Source organism: Oncorhynchus masou, chromosome 24, assembly GCF_036934945.1.
Source record: "Oncorhynchus masou masou isolate Uvic2021 chromosome 24, UVic_Omas_1.1, whole genome shotgun sequence".
NCBI classification, from domain to species: domain Eukaryota; kingdom Metazoa; phylum Chordata; class Actinopteri; order Salmoniformes; family Salmonidae; genus Oncorhynchus; species Oncorhynchus masou.
This window is the reverse complement of record NC_088235.1, coordinates 29,552,846-29,569,159: the sequence shown is the minus strand read 5'-3', so window position 1 is coordinate 29,569,159 and position 16,314 is coordinate 29,552,846. Positions and strand designations below refer to the sequence as shown.

At 43.4% G+C, this 16,314-nt stretch overlaps 1 protein-coding gene across 1 annotated transcript; it reads left to right on the top strand.

Moving 5' to 3' along the window:
- Positions 1–6,146: 6,146 nt before the first annotated feature.
- On the top strand, positions 6,147–12,817 carry LOC135512023 (zinc finger protein 616-like). Its single transcript, XM_064933612.1, has 4 exons — positions 6,147–6,635; positions 6,776–6,879; positions 9,464–9,566; positions 9,871–12,817. The coding sequence occupies exons 1-4, from the start codon at positions 6,350–6,352 to the stop codon at positions 10,812–10,814; spliced, it is 1,437 nt and encodes a 478-aa protein (XP_064789684.1). The 5' UTR covers positions 6,147–6,349; the 3' UTR covers positions 10,815–12,817.
- The last annotated feature ends 3,497 nt before the right edge of the window (positions 12,818–16,314 follow it).

Below are 16,314 nucleotides of genomic sequence, written 5' to 3'. Positions count from 1 at the left end.
GTAGGGGTTTAATGGCACAGGCAGGGAGCCCAGCCAACAGCGAGTTGCAGTAATCCAGACGGGAGATGACAAGTGCCTGGATTAGGACCTGCGCCGCTTCCTGTGTGAGGCAGGGTCGTACTCTGCGGATGTTGTAGAGCATGAACCTACAGGAACGGGCCACCACCATGATGTTGGTTGAGAACGACAGGGTGTTGTCCAGGATCACGCCAAGGTTCTTAGCGCTCTGGGAGGAGGACACAATGGAGTTGTCAACCGTGATGGCGAGATCATGGAACGGGCAGTCCTTCCCCGGGAGGAAGAGCAGCTCCGTCTTGCCGAGGTTCAGCTTGAGGTGGTGATCCGTCATCCACACTGATATGTCTGCCAGACATGCAGAGATGCGATTCGCCACCTGGTCATCAGAAGGGGGAAAGGAGAAGATTAATTGTGTGTCGTCTGCATAGCAATGATAGGAGAGACCATGTGAGGTTATGACAGAGCCAAGTGACTTGGTGTATAGCGAGAATAGGAGAGGGCCTAGAACAGAGCCCTGGGGGACACCAGTGGTGAGAGCGCGTGGCGAGGAGACAGATTCTCGCCACGCCACCTGGTAGGAGCGACCTGTCAGGTAGGACGCAATCCAAGCGTGGGCCGCGCCGGAGATGCCCAACTCGGAGAGGGTGGAGAGGAGGATCTGATGGTTCACAGTATCGAAGGCAGCCGATAGGTCTAGAAGGATGAGAGCAGAGGAGAGAGAGTTAGCTTTAGCAGTGCGGAGCGCCTCCGTGATACAGAGAAGAGCAGTCTCAGTTGAATGACTAGTCTTGAAACCTGACTGATTTGGATCAAGAAGGTCATTCTGAGAGAGATAGCGGGAGAGCTGGCCAAGGACGGCACGTTCAAGAGTTTTGGAGAGAAAAGAAAGAAGGGATACTGGTCTGTAGTTGTTGACATCGGAGGGATCGAGTGTAGGTTTTTTCAGAAGGGGTGCAACTCTCGCTCTCTTGAAGACGGAAGGGACGTAGCCAGCGGTCAGGGATGAGTTGATGAGGGAGGTGAGGTAAGGGAGAAGGTCTCCGGAAATGGTCTGGAGAAGAGAGGAGGGGATAGGGTCAAGCGGGCAGGTTGTTGGGCGGCCGGCCGTCACAAGAAGCGAGATTTCATCTGGAGAGAGAGGGGAGAAAGAGGTCAGAGCACAGGGTAGGGCAGTGTGAGCAGAACCAGCGGTGTCGTTTGACTTAGCAAACGAGGATCGGATGTCGTCGACCTTCTTTTCAAAATGGTTGACGAAGTCATCTGCAGAGAGGGAGGAGGGGGGGGAGGGGGAGGAGGATTCAGGAGGGAGGAGAAGGTGGCAAAGAGCTTCCTAGGGTTAGAGGCAGATGCTTGGAATTTAGAGTGGTAGAAAGTGGCTTTAGCAGCAGAGACAGAGGAGGAAAATGTAGAGAGGAGGGAGTGAAAGGATGCCAGGTCCGCAGGGAGGCGAGTTTTCCTCCATTTCCGCTCGGCTGCCCGGAGCTCTGTTCTGTGAGCTCGCAATGAGTCATCGAGCCACGGAGCGGGAGGGGAGGACCGAGCCGGCCTGGAGGATAGGGGACATAGAGAGTCAAAGGATGCAGAAAGGGAAGAGAGGAGGGTTGAGGAGGCAGAATCAGGAGATAGGTTGGAGAAGGTATGAGCAGTGGGAAGAGATGATAGGATGGAAGAGGAGAGAGTAGCGGGGGAGAGAGAGCGAAGGTTGGGACGGCGCGATACCATCCGAGTAGGGGCAGTGTGGGAAGTGTTGGATGAGAGCGAGAGGGAAAAGGATACAAGGTAGTGGTCGGAGACTTGGAGGGGAGTTGCAATGAGGTTAGTGGAAGAACAGCATCTAGTAAAGATGAGGTCGAGCGTATTGCCTGCCTTGTGAGTAGGGGGGAAGGTGAGAGGGTGAGGTCAAAAGAGGAGAGGAGTGGAAAGAAGGAGGCAGAGAGGAATGAGTCAAAGGTAGACGTGGGGAGGTTAAAGTCGCCCAGGACTGTGATAGGTGAGCCGTCCTCAGGAAAGGAGCTTATCAAGGCATCAAGCTCATTGATGAACTCTCCGAGGGAACCTGGAGGGCGATAAATGATAAGGATGTTAAGCTTGAAAGGGCTGGTAACTGTGACAGCATGGAATTCAAAGGAGGCGATAGACAGATGGGTAAGGGGAGAGAGAGAGAATGACCACTTGGGAGAGATGAGGATCCCGGTGCCACCACCCTACTGACCAGAAGCTCTCGGGGTGTGCGAGAACACGTGGGCGGACGAAGAGAGAGCAGTAGGAGTAGCAGTGTTATCTGTGGTGATCCATGTTTCCGTCAGTGCCAAGAAGTCGAGGGACTGGAGGGAGGCATAGGCTGAGATGAACTCTGCCTTGTTGGCCGCAGATCGGCAGTTCCAGAGGCTACCGGAGACCTGGAACTCCACGTGGGTCGTGCGCGCTGGGACCACCAGATTAGGGTGGCCGCGGCCACGCGGTGTGGAGCGTTTGTATGGTCTGTGCAGAGAGGAGAGAACAGGGATAGATAGACACATAGTTGACAGGCTACAGAGGAGGCTACGCTAATGCAAAGGAGATTGGAATGACAAGTGGACTACACGTCTCGAATGTTCAGAAAGTTAAGCTTACGTAGCAAGAATCTTATTGACTAAAATGATTGAAATGATACAGTACTGCTGGAGTAGGCTAGCTGGTAGTGGCTGCGATGTTGACACTACACTAATCAAGTCGTTCCGTCGAGTGTAATAGTTTCTACAGTGCTGCTATTCAGGGGCTAGCTGGCTAGCTAGCAGGTTAATTGCGTTATGTTACCTTAAAAGAACGACAATAGCTGGCTAGCTAACCTAGAAAATCGCTCTAGGCTACACAATTGTCTTAGATACAAAGACGGCTATGTAGCTAGCTAGCTACGATCAAACAAATCAAACCGTTGTACTGTAATAGTTTCTACAGTGCTGCTATTCGGGGGCTAGCTGGCTAGCTACGTTAAAAGAACGACAATAGCTGGCCAGCTAACCTAGAAAATCGCTCTAGACTACACAATTGTCTTAGATACAAAGACGGCTATGTAGCTGGCTAGCTACGATCAAACAAATCAAACCGTTGTACTGTAATGAAGTGAAATGAAAATGTGATACTACCTGTGGAGCGACGCGGAATGTTGACCGGGTAGTTGAAGTTCAATTCGGTAGAGGTTGGCTAGCTGTTGGCTAGCTGGCTAGCAGCATCTCCTACGTTAAGGACGACAAGTAGCTGGCTAGCTAACCTCGGTAAATTAAGATAATCACTCTAAGTCTACACACTCTAAACTACACAATTATCTTGGATACGAAGACAACTATGTAGCTAGCTGACACTACGCTAATCGAGTCGTTCAGTTGAGTGTAATAGTTATCAGAGACTCACTTGGACTCTTCTTTTGAGGATGCTGAGATCTCTGTACATGGATACAATTTGTTCAGGAGGGACAGAAATAGATATGGGGTGGAGGTTCAGTTTACATTCAGAGTCATATTACAGCAAAACAACGTCAAGACTTAATGTTGAATGGATTAGAGGCGCTATGGGTAACGGTGCATGTAATGAACACGATGGGAGACAGGAGCTGGTTTCAAGCACAGGACGCAGCAGGTGTTCATTGTAAAGGACCACGGGAGGTATCTATAACCAGATATCTGCCCCAATCTTTTGACTCTATGGCTGCATGCCTTTCGAAGGGCATCTTCTGAGGCTGAGGGGTGCTTTTCTGAAGGCGCATGATGCTTTGGTTCTGCATGAAGATCACAAGCTCTTCAACTGGGTCGCGATGGAGGAAATAGCCTATATGCAAATTGGAGTGGTTATAGGGTGTCAGGTAGGGTGGAGGTGATATGGTCCTTGACTAGTCTCTCAAAGCACTTCATGATGACGGAAGTGAGTGCTACAGGGCGGAAGTCATTTAGCTCAGTTACCTTAGCTTTCTTGGGAACAGGAACAATGGTGGCCCTCTTGAAGCATGTGGGAACAGCAGACTGGGATAAGGATTGATTGAATATGTCCGTAAACACACCAGCCAGCTGGTCTGCGCATGCTCTGAGGACGCGGCCGGGAGTGCCGTCTGGGCCTGCAGCCTTGCGAGGGTTAACACGTTTAAATGTTTTACTCACTTTGGCTGCAGTGAAGAAGAGCCCGCAGGTTTTGGTAGCGGCCGTGTCAGTGGCACTGTATTGTCCTCAAAGCTGGTTATGATTGCAGACAGAGCCCAGTGAATGGGATGGTGCAATATTGGATTAGTCATATTTTAATCAGGTGCATGCATGGGGATGCCCATGCTGTGGAGATAGACCTAGCGGACTGAAACCTCACTGTTGTAGGCACAATACAGCTAGTGCTATCGAGACTCACGCTGGCAAATCAATCCATTAAGTTAGCTACCTAAATGTGAAGTAAACTCAACTGAGTAATAGAGAATGGAGACTTTTAACTTGAAAACGTGCAGGATAACTCTTTCTGGTTTCCTTGACTTCCGTTTTTTTTTACTGTGTTATGCTTGTTCTCATAGCACTCCTCACAGGCCATTTGGTGTACGTTTTTATGTCGCTGAGATGAAACTGCCAAAACTCTGACAGGTATTATTGTACATCAGAATTGCATCACACTATTTGTTCAAGCCTAAAATATTAGTCCGTAATCTTAACATGATGTTTGTATGTTCACAGACATAATTTCACATTTACGTTTAATGTTTCACGCAATGGCTTTTCTTACGAACCCTAACAATTTACGGATGGATTTTCTTACGAGCCTAAAAATACGTACGTTAAATCTTTTGGCAGGTACCTCGCTCCATACAGATGTTTCACCAGATAAATGTGAAGCATCCAGTTGGCATTTCCACTCACTACCAAAAAATATAGTGGCCGGCAGGGGGGAACAGTGGCCAGCAGGGGGAGAACATGGCCAAGAAGGATTTTGGCCATTCTGCTAATTTTCTCATCAATTAAACATTTGATCTCCCTAACATTTTCTGTTTCCAAAACTAGAATCTATAACAGAGTGGACTGCGTTTTGTAGACTTTACCCTTTGCCAAAGTAAACCAAAAATGATGTTGTTAAGGAGTGCAAAGGCGAATTTAGTTATTGCACACTCGCACATCACATTGCTTGCTGTTTGGGGGTTTTAGGCTGGGTTTCTGTATAGCACTTTGTGACTTCGGCTGATGTAAAAAGGGCTTTATAAAGACATTTGATTGATTGATCGTAGGCGTTCCATAACAGAAATATACAATTAAATGCTAGAACGCGCCAATAGGATCTCACTCGCTCGTGCTTGGACCTGCCCACCTCCTTGCTTGTTATTGTTATGCCCACTATGATTTAATTGATTTGCTCCCATTAGAAATGACAGGCCCTGGTCTATCTTGGGTTAGTTATAAAACATCTTTGGTATAGCCTCTCCCACGAAGAAGAACACCCTGGTACTGAAAAGAGAAGCTTATGGTTGCTATGGATTTGTATATATTGTTTTCACTGCCCGTACAGTAGGTGGCAGCAATACACCGTATCGATTGTAGTCTGCCAATAAAGCTAAAAGAAGAAGAAGATAAAGAAATTGGGGAAAGTAGTGGTAGGTGGTAATTGTCGGGGTGCCCATGGGGCTGGGGATCAGAAATGTCCCGTGCGAGAGAAGCAGGTTGAGGTTTCCAGGGTTAGAGTAGTGCAGAAGTTGTCATATGCTGAGGCAGTGAAGAAAGTAGAGGAAGATGGGTCAAGGGGGAGGGATCCTGAGAGGACATACGTTAAGAAGTGGTGTGTGTAGTAGATCTGTACCAGTACAGAGGGATAGGCCAACAATTGATATATGTTTCAGTAAGATTTGATTTTTAGCATTTATTGAAATGGTTATCAACTGTACTGCAGGGATGGAATGTAAGTCGCAGAAAATTGAGGTTGAGTTGGCAGCTGCAGAGAGGTATTTGGGTATACAGGGTGTGAGGTAGAACTAAATATATTTAAATAGTGGAGTTTGGTGGTGTTACTTTTTTATTATTTGATTTTTTTGTGTGAGTGGTGCAGATAAGGTTTTTTTTTTTTTCATTTTTTTTTTTCAAGCAAAGTATTAGGGAGTTGTACTCCAGTCTAGTAGGTGGCGGTAATGCAACATTTATTAGATGTCAGCTGCCATTAAACCTCCTCAAAGAAGAAGAAAAGGCGACCGACGCTGGTGGTCCTCTGTTTACTTTTTAGTGAACTACACCAAATTTGATTTCGAGGTGTCTGCATCTATCTGTACTTTTCAACAGCCTTTTGCTTCTACACTACACATCCATTAACAATTACTTATTCGAAGGCCATTTTCGGTCAAATAATGGCAAATGACGTTGCTTTTCACACTCAGCTAGCCTCCATCATGGAGGTTTTAGCTAACGCGGCCGTGGCTGAAATCTGCGAGCTTGTTGACAATGGCTATGCGGTCCTGCATTTGGAGATATCTCAAGGGCAGAAGGAGAATGAAGTGTTGAGGAGAAAACTACGGATGATGGAGCTGAAAGTGTCTCGTGCGAGTACTCCGAGAGCGGGAATGGGAGGCTCAATCCTCGCGCACAGTCGTTCTCGAACTCACTTTGGCATGGAATCGAGAAGGACATCAGTCGGTAAGATTCGGCGGTTCCAACAGAACGCATACTAATTACATTTATAGGTTACATCATTTTAGAAACCAACTTATCAAGACACCATTGATAAAATGTGTTGTGTGTGAATGTAAACAATTTCCCTTGTCTGCTAATTTTAGGCGAGGTACATTGTCGGAGAGGAGTTGATTCCCAGTTGGTCACCAGCCTGTTTAGGGACGGAAAGTCCTCAGGTGATACTGGACAGACTACCACACAGAGAAAGGTACAGGGGCGAAAATCTGATATCAACTTTGGAGGGGACAATTACATGACATTCTCTCAAGAGCAATTCCTGAGGGGGACACCAAAAGTAGTGCTGTAACACATAGCCTACGTTGTAATATGTTAAATGTATATTGAGGAACCATAATTACTACTACTACTGGATAATTGATAGGTACAGTAGTTAACTGAAGGGTTGTCCCAACTTGTTAAAATGTTTAAATCATTATAATACTAATAATAATAATAGTTATAGCAGTGTTCTTTATCAGTCCAGTATGTATACAGGTATTTGTATTTACAACCAGCAATACCAAGCAAGGCCAGTAGGTGGTAATGGTCCTGTACACTGTATGGGTGCAGGTTTCATAAATACAATGAACATGATGCGATCTCATCTCAAATAATCTCCATTGAGAACCATCACAAAGTTGGTCTCTGCACTGAACAGACCTTTTTCTTGAACTTATTCTGATTAATTTATATAGTCATTAAATATGTGCCACTGGTTTGAGTCTATTACAACATCTTTACAATAACAAAGCACTCAGAATAAGTTCAGTTCTAAAAGCAAAATAACTAGTTCAATGAAAAACCCAAACAAATCAACCAAAATATCCTTCAAAAATACTTAGTTATTGTTCAGTCAGTGTCTCAACTCTTCAAACAACAGCTATTGACAAATATGTCACACAAAGTATGCAATTTTAAATAAAATAAAATAAATAATTAGTAAGTGTACTGTCATGTACTAAAAACTACTAAACAAAATAACAAATATCGTACTATACACCAGGGGTTCTCAAACAGGGTAGGTGGACCCCTAGGGGTCCCTGGTGTTATGTCAAGGGGTCCATGAAATAAAAAAGTGTAATGAACGTATTCAGCAGCACAAGGATTCCACCAACTTTACATATAATATAGAGGGGTGGAGGTCCCTGAGGAGGACCACTCAACCTTGCCTGCCTTTCCTCAAAATGTGCAGGGGTTCCAGTACTCAAAAAAGGTTGAGAACCACTGCTATACACACTACTGAACAAAACAACCGAACATATGTTTGAGGGTTTCAATGGATCCAACAAATTGATGGCAGATATGGCAGTCATTTCCACACGCTGGATAACTGGACATTGATTGGATTTAGCTGGTGTGCTGTTACAGTTACACAGTGGCGGTGGGTTTGGCAGTTTTGATGGGCTGTGAATTTTACAAAGGCTTTTCTCCAGTTCCTAAATCCTGCACTAATGAAGGCAGCATCCGCTCTTTGGCCAAAAGATGGCTGGCTTGAAAACCCTTGGCTCCACTGAAAACACAAAACTCCTTTTATTGATTGATTATAATGTAGCCAGGGGAAATCGCAAAACCATCTCTCTTGAAACGTCAACACTCTGTTGGCAAGAGTTTGCGGTTCTATAAATTGTGGGTGTGGCTGATATGGTTTTGTGCCATCACTGAGGTAACTGGACAATGCTGTGCCACTGTCCCCTATACTGGTGCTGCTGGCAACAAGATTTCCACCTGGTCCTGCCATGGCTGTGACACTGTCCTCTGAAGTCTCTCTCCTTGGCCCTTTCCCTTTCACCACCCTCACTGCCTCACAGTCTATCTCCTAGAAATGAAATAAGGTGTTTGCCATACTCCTAACTACCGCTACCCAAAACTACACAATTAATCACAACAGCAATACCATTGCCTTAAACAAATTCAGTCACCAGTTTAAGTTGAGAGTGGGGGTATCCATGGCATTTTCCAATTATGTCCCTATTTTACAAGTCAAAAATTAAAAAAAATGAGAACCTTTCATAATGTTGCCAAACAAAGACTCAACAAACTTACCTGAGACTCCCTGTCTTTGCCAGTCTGTCCCTGCCCATCTGTCCCCAGCTCTGCTGTCTGTGTGCCCTCTGTTGCCTGATCTGCTTAATGACATCATGTTTACAGTGATATATATTGGGGGGGACAACTCATATTTTTCCCAGGATGGGGGGGTCGTGTCCCCCCGTCCCCCCTGGGATTTCCGCCTATTGAAAGGTAAGCATTTGTTCACACTTGTTTCAGAAAGGGCAGCCTAATATTTCAGTGGTTATCAACACAACCTAGGTCTGAATGTAAATATGACATATAGCCCACCTATGCTAGTGGTAATTTTGTAATCAAGTGATCCTGTTTTACCTGTTTACTGATCTGTTAGTGTTCTTGTGTTATATCTTTTTTTCAGCTGTCTTTATGACTGTGACTGTACAGAGCATTATTCCCAGTTTTAACTGTGTGGTTCCAGCCCTGAATGCTGATTGGCTGACAGCCATGGTATATCAGACCGTATACCATGGGTATAACAAAACATTAGTTTTACTGCGCTAATTACGTTGGTAACCAGTTTATAATAGCAATAAGGCACCTCGGGGGTTTGTGGTATATGGCCAATATACCACGGCTAAGGGCTGTGTCCAGGCACTCCACGATGCGTCGCACATAAGAACAGCCTTTAGCCGTGGTATATTGGTCATATACCACACCCCCTCGTGCCTTATTGCTTAATTATATCTTGCATCCCAATTGATTTTACCCAACCTTGTGTCCAACAGCCTGCAGCGTTGGATGAAATAAAGCCCAAATCACCTACCATCAAAGAGGAGAGGCGGGAAGAAGCCTGGGACAATCATAACCAACGAGAGAGACTGAGTACCGGTAATTAAATGGGAGACGGGCTTAAAAAAGTGTCTTCATTATGCCTTTTGGAAAAAAACATGATACATGAATACTGTCATGTAAAATGATTGCAATAATGTTAGACTGTACTGCGTACAATTCATAAATTGATTTAATTATAAGTACAATAGATTTCATGGCAATTTTTGGCTTTCATATAGACTAGATTTATACTAATACATTTCTCAGAAATTGCTCATATCCTTTGACTGATGTGTAGTATTTGATTACCTTCATGAGCATCCAGTTCAGTGATTCACACACTGTGTTGTTGATGTTGTAGGAGCTTTAAATCCCTGTGTTGGAGGAGAAAGGCATTCCAACATCGACACAGAGGCGGCTCAATCAATCAGCAAACAGGAGAACGCCAGCTCTTGTATATGGGTGAGTGGTGAAACAGACAACAGCCTCATGCCAGAATCAAATGAAAATATGAGTGTGAACAAAAGATCTCAAACCCCAGCATTGGAAGATGGTGATGGAATACTTGACCATGCAGGCTTTGATTGTATGATGTTTGAGCCCCCCAGACAACTTGGGACCCTTAGCACCCAGGGTCCTGGGACTGATCTTCCTGAGTGCTCTTACTCTCATGTGGATGTTGTACCTCTTAATTCTGAGTCAGAGAATAGTTTTCCCTTTTCGATGAACAAGGTGAGTCGCTCCATAACTGAGCACAAACAACCTGTAGCTTACAGAGACAGTAGACAGAGGGTGCCGTTGCCCTCAGATGAGCCTCACATGACTGTGCGAAAAGGCATGGAGACTGGATCCAATGCCTTGGTAATGACGGATGGTTGGGTCTCCCATGACAGTCATAATAACGACGCTGTGAATTACAACCAAGACGGCACAGCAGGTAACCGGTTCATTTGTAGTTTCTGTGGTAAGACTTTGGCGTGTCTGAAGAACCTCAAGACACACCTTAGGGTTCACACCGGGGAGAAGCCGTTCAGCTGCATGCAGTGCGGGAAGCGCTTCTCCGACTCCAGCAACCTCAAGCGACACCAGAGCGTACACACAGGGGAGAGACGCTACGGCTGCAGCCACTGCGGCAAGCGCTTCGCCCAGTCAGGCTCACTCAAAGTGCACCTTAGCATACATAAAGGATGCAAGCAGTTCCGATGCCCACAGTGTGAAAAGACTTTCATATCGGCCAATCACCTCAAGAGACACATCAGTGTCCACGATGGAGAAGAAAGTATTTTACCAACTACTTTTCAGTGAGTGAAAGCATACCCAAAAGTGCTCCAGCCCAGCTTGAACAAAAAAATGAATTGGGGGCTTGACTGAAGGAGTTGATCATCCAAAAAGTATTCCATAAACTTTTGAATTAGTGTTTTTGTAACTCTTATCATTGAAGTTGTTTATCACTCATCCTCAGCCCACTGTGTGAAAAGTGGTTTGTGGACTCAAGTAATCTTATTCGTCACACCGGATACTACATACAGTGTGGGGAGAGGTTTGCTGTGAAGCACATTCTTAGAATTCACCTAGAGAGAAACTATTCTGGTGCTCTATAGTGCTGGAGATTGTATTGTCACTGAGTATACCACGAACACAGTTATTTGTGAATAATTCTACTTTCACATTTTGACTGAACACATTTTGTCTGTATTGGGCTATTTGTTATTTACAGTTTAGGAGTAGTCATAACAAAAGGAATGGAATTAAAACAAAAGATTTTGTATGTGTATCTAATAATGTGTACCATTTTATTATTTCAAAAGTGCTGCAAGAAATATATGAACAATACAAACAGTGATTGTTACTACTATTATTATTAGTAGTAGTAGTAGTAGTAATATAAAACATACTACCTCTCTTTAGGAAACACACTCCTCCAAGCCAACCAGTCTAGTAAAATGATATCTCGCAAGGCCCATGTATGACATTTTGAAATATGAATTATCTTGCACACGTTATTTTTGTAAACATTTCCTCTGAAATGTGTTTTTGTGAAATAAACAATTGTAAGAAAAAGGCCAGTATATTGCTGACTTTTTTTTGACTCATCCAGTAGGATGCAGAACCAGCCTCTCGTCAGCAACACTAAGTAAGCACTTCCGGTCATGAAATAAAAAGTCCCCCACGTAATAGTAGAAAAATGTAAATAACCTGTATTTAGTCATGGCATATGAAAAATGATTGCCTAAACAATAATAAAGATTCATTTTTGTTCAGATTTAAGTGAGTGGCAGCATCATGTTTTGGGGGTGCTTTTCTGCAGGAGAGACTGGTGCACTTCACAAAATAGATGGCATCATGAGGTAGGACAATTATGTGGATATATTGAAGCAACATCTCAAGACATCAGTCAGGAAGTTAAAGCTTGGTCGCAAACGGGTCTTCCAAATGTAAAATGACCCCAAGCATACTTCCAAAATTGTGGCAAAATGGCTTAAGGACAACAAAGTCAGGGTATTGGAGTGGCCATCACAAAACCCGGATCTCTCCTGTAGAACATTTGTGGGCAGAATTGAAAAAGCGTGTGCAAGCAAGGAGGCCTACAAACCTGACTCAGTTTCACCAGCTCTGTCATGGGGAATGGGACAAAATTCACCCAACTTATTGTGGGAAGCTTGTGGAAGGCAACCCAAAACGTTTGGCCCAAGTTAAACAATTTAAAGGCAATGCTACCAAATAGTAATTGAGTGTATGTAAACTTTTGACTGACTGGGAATGTGATGAAAGAAATACAAGCTGAGAAATAAATCATTCTCTCTACTGTTATTCTGACATTTTACATTCTTAAAATAAAGTGGTTATCCTAACTGACCTAAGACAGGGACTTTTTACTAAGATTAAATGTCAGGAATTGTGAAAAACTGAGTTGAAATGTATTTGGCTAAGGTGTAAACTTCCGACTTCAACTGTACATGTTGCTGATATAATGGAAGTCCTGTGGCCAAAGTGTTGGAACAACTTTTGCAGGTTTGGGAGCATCCAAGCAAAGAAAATTAATATTCTGTAAAACAGTCTTGTGCTGTTATGAAGGTCGATGACTAATAATGTGACAATGCATATCTCTTGTCTGGGAAATGTTTACTATGGTTTTAGGCACCCTAGTTAAATTGCAGTACTGGTATCATTGACTAGGACACGGATGAGGAACTTTGTGTGCCAACGATTTACACTGAGGATGACCAGTTTTTTGTTTGTTTTTCTAAACCTTTCTTGCATTATGATTTTTTTGGGCACCATGTTCTAATAAACATCTTGATTTTCCATTCAAGGCTCAGTTTTGGATTTATTCCTTTTTTCGACAGTGTGCTGGTCTCACCTCTTCCAGGTTATAAAATGTAAACAATTGCAAGTAAAACATTTTGTTTTTCTGCAGAAAAAGTTTAATTTGTCTTAAGTATCTTCAGTCTCACCAGCGGGTTCACACAGGAGAGAAACCCTTCAGCTGCTCTGTGTGGGTAGAGGTTGTGGTGGTTAATTTCTTTACTATCAAATGAGGAGAGACAAACTTATCACACAAGTCACAGTTATACTTAAACTAAATCTTTAATAGTGAGAGCTTTGCAACACATTTTGTCTGAAGGCTATTTGTCATTTACATTTGAGGATTATTGTAACAAAATGTGTGATTCATATTTCAAAAGTGCTTAAGCAGTATATGAAAGGTGCCGTACAAACAGTGAATGTTACTACTATTATTATTAATATAAAAAATAGTACCTCTCTTTAGGAAACACTCCTCCAAGCCAATCACTAGTAAAATTATATCTCACATGATATTTTGAAATATGTATTCTTTTGCACACATTCTTTTTTATCCAGAATAGGCCCTTAAAATGTATGTTATAAATGCATTATTGTTATATTTACACACTTTTCCTCCCCGGTTTTCGATCTTGTCTCATCGCTGCAACCCCCCCACGGCCTCCGAAACATGACCCGCCTAACCACGCTCCTTAACACCCATCAGCTTAACCCAGAAAAAACACTTTATATCAGTGTTGTCCCTGTTGAAATTGGAGACGGTCTATGCATATTCATGAGGGTAGCATAGCATCTCACTCTCCATTGAGAACAGGCGGTTGTTGACAGCCTGCCGTTCCGCTCTGTGGACAACGAATCCCATTGTTAGGCATCTCCTCATTATATCCAAATCTCTGATGTAGCTGTATCTATCCCATAGAGATAAATAGGGGACTCATGGACATAACCCATTTTAGCATGGACATTGCCACCCACCACTAAAGTAGAAATAGTAAGAAAATGTACTACTTTTAAACGGGATGGAACAGAACCGAAAATAACAATTATTCGAGGAACAGAATCAGAAGCGGCAATGAAAGTGATTTATACTGTTCCAGAACAGAACCATTATTTAAAAATGCATGGGAACCGATAAATAACTTTATTTTTTGTTCGCTGCATTTTTTTCCCAGTCCCACAAAAATCGCAACAAAGTGCCTATGCAAAGACCTCACTCTGTCACTCAAACTATTCCAGTGTCTGCCTGCCAGCTAGAAATCTTTGCCAGAATGGCCCCATTCATTCTTTCCTTTACACGGATCAGTCATCCTGGTCCCTTTGCAGAAAAACAGACCCAAAGCATGATGTTTCCATCCCCATGCTTCACAGTAGGTATGGTGTTCTTTGGATGCAACTCAGCATTCTTTGTCCTCCAAACACGACGAGTTGAGTTTTTACCAAAAAGTTCTATTTTGGTTTCATCTGACCATATGACATTCTCCCAATCTTCTTCTGGATCATCCAAATGCTCTCTAGCAAACTTCAGACGGGTCTGGACATGTACTGGCTTAAGCAGGGGGACACGTCTGGCACTGCAGGATTTGAGTCCCTGGCGGCGTAGTGTGTTACTGATGGTAGGCTTTGTTACTTTGGTCCCAGCTCTCTGCAGGTCATTCACTAGGTCCCCCCGTGTGGTTCTGGGATTTTTGCTCAATGTTCTTGTGATAATTTTGACCCCACGGGGTGAGATCTTACGTGGATCCCCAGATCGAGGGAGATTATCAGTGGTCTTGTATGTCTTCCATTTACTAATAATTGCTCCCACAGTTGATTTCTTCAAACCAAGCTGCTTACCTATTGCAGATTCAGTCTTCCCAGCCCGATGCAGGTCTATAATTTTGTTTCTGGTGTCCTTTGACAGCTCTTTGGTCTTGGCCATAGTGGAGTTTGGAGTGTGACTGTTTGAGGTTGTGGACGGGTGTCTTTTATACTGATAACAAGTTCAAACAGGTTCCATTAATACAGGTAACGAGTGGAGGACAGAGGGGCCTCTTAAAGAAGAAGTTACAGGTCTGCGAGAGCCAGAAATCTTGCTTGTTTGTAAGTGACCAAATACTTATTTTCCACCATAATTTGCAAATAAATAAATTAAAAATCCTACAATGTGATTTTCTGGATTTTCTTTCTTCTAATTTTGTCTGTCATAGTTGAAGTGTATCTATGATGAAAATTACAGGCCTCATCTTTTTAAGTGGGAGAACTTGCACAATTGGTGGCTGACTAAATACTTTTTTGCCCCACTGTATTTACAGTATCACTGGTATTTAACCTTCGTCCTATGCTGAGCCACCTCCTTACACATCTGGACAGTCAATACAGCTCGGTTGCTAGGCTGGACTTTGGTGATGCCTGTTCTTTCTCACTTCATCTGACCTGACCTCAGCCCAAATTCCTCACTCCTCCCCAACTCACGGCTGTCCTGTTGACTTGTAACAGACTGTGGACCTTCTCTTTTCCATAGGATACCTGATGTCTAACAAGAACATGTTCTGACAGAATGTTAACATTCTGCATTCCCCTTAGTGACATGAATAGAAAAATTACATAAATAATGTATTTTATTTTTCTCCTTCTGGTTCCTAAGAGAGTGATAGCAAAAGACTTGAAAATAAAAAATAAAAACAAAATATAACAGGTTCCAAGAGGTGTTCCCAAGCCGTGTAATTTTCACTTCGCTCCCCATCTCCTTCCTCCTCCATTGCTACCCGATATACAAGTGCGGTGGCCCTAATCAACTTTACCTCATCTTGAGGAAACTCAGCACTGTACATACATTTCACATCAATGCCCTCAGAAGATGATATCCCAACAATGCCACTAAGGTAACCCCTGCTACTACTAACACTGCCCATGATGAAAGCTTCAAAATCCCCTAATTTGCCCTATAGTCCAGTTCCATGCTGTTACTATAGCATCCGTAAGCATTGTACCTTTGACGAACCCATCATTGAAAGTTGACAATGGTGTCTGAAATGATCACACTATCTCTGCTACTTCCACCATGATCTGGGTATGTGTGACTTTCAATTTAACTTTGTAGTCTCTATATTGTGCACAGTTTGCTGTCCTTCCTCTCCAACAAGCTATTCCCTGATATCATTATACACAGAGGAGTGGTATACCACCTCCTTCCTTAATTTATGAGCCACACAGATCTCCTTAGTCACATTCCATTCCATTCTCCCAATTCCCTATTGTCATGTTTGCTGGAATAATTATCAGACCAAGCTGCAGCGAGATAATATTTCCACATATTATTTATTAGAAACGCACAAAACAACAAAGAAAGAACGAAACAAACAACAAACCGTAAGAAAGAGGTCTAACATACACTAACTCAAAACAATATCTCATAAAACGCAGGTGGAAAAATGCTACTTAAATATGATCCCCAATTAGAGACAACGATAGCCAGCTGCCTCTAATTGGGAATCATACCAAACACCAACATAGAAAAACT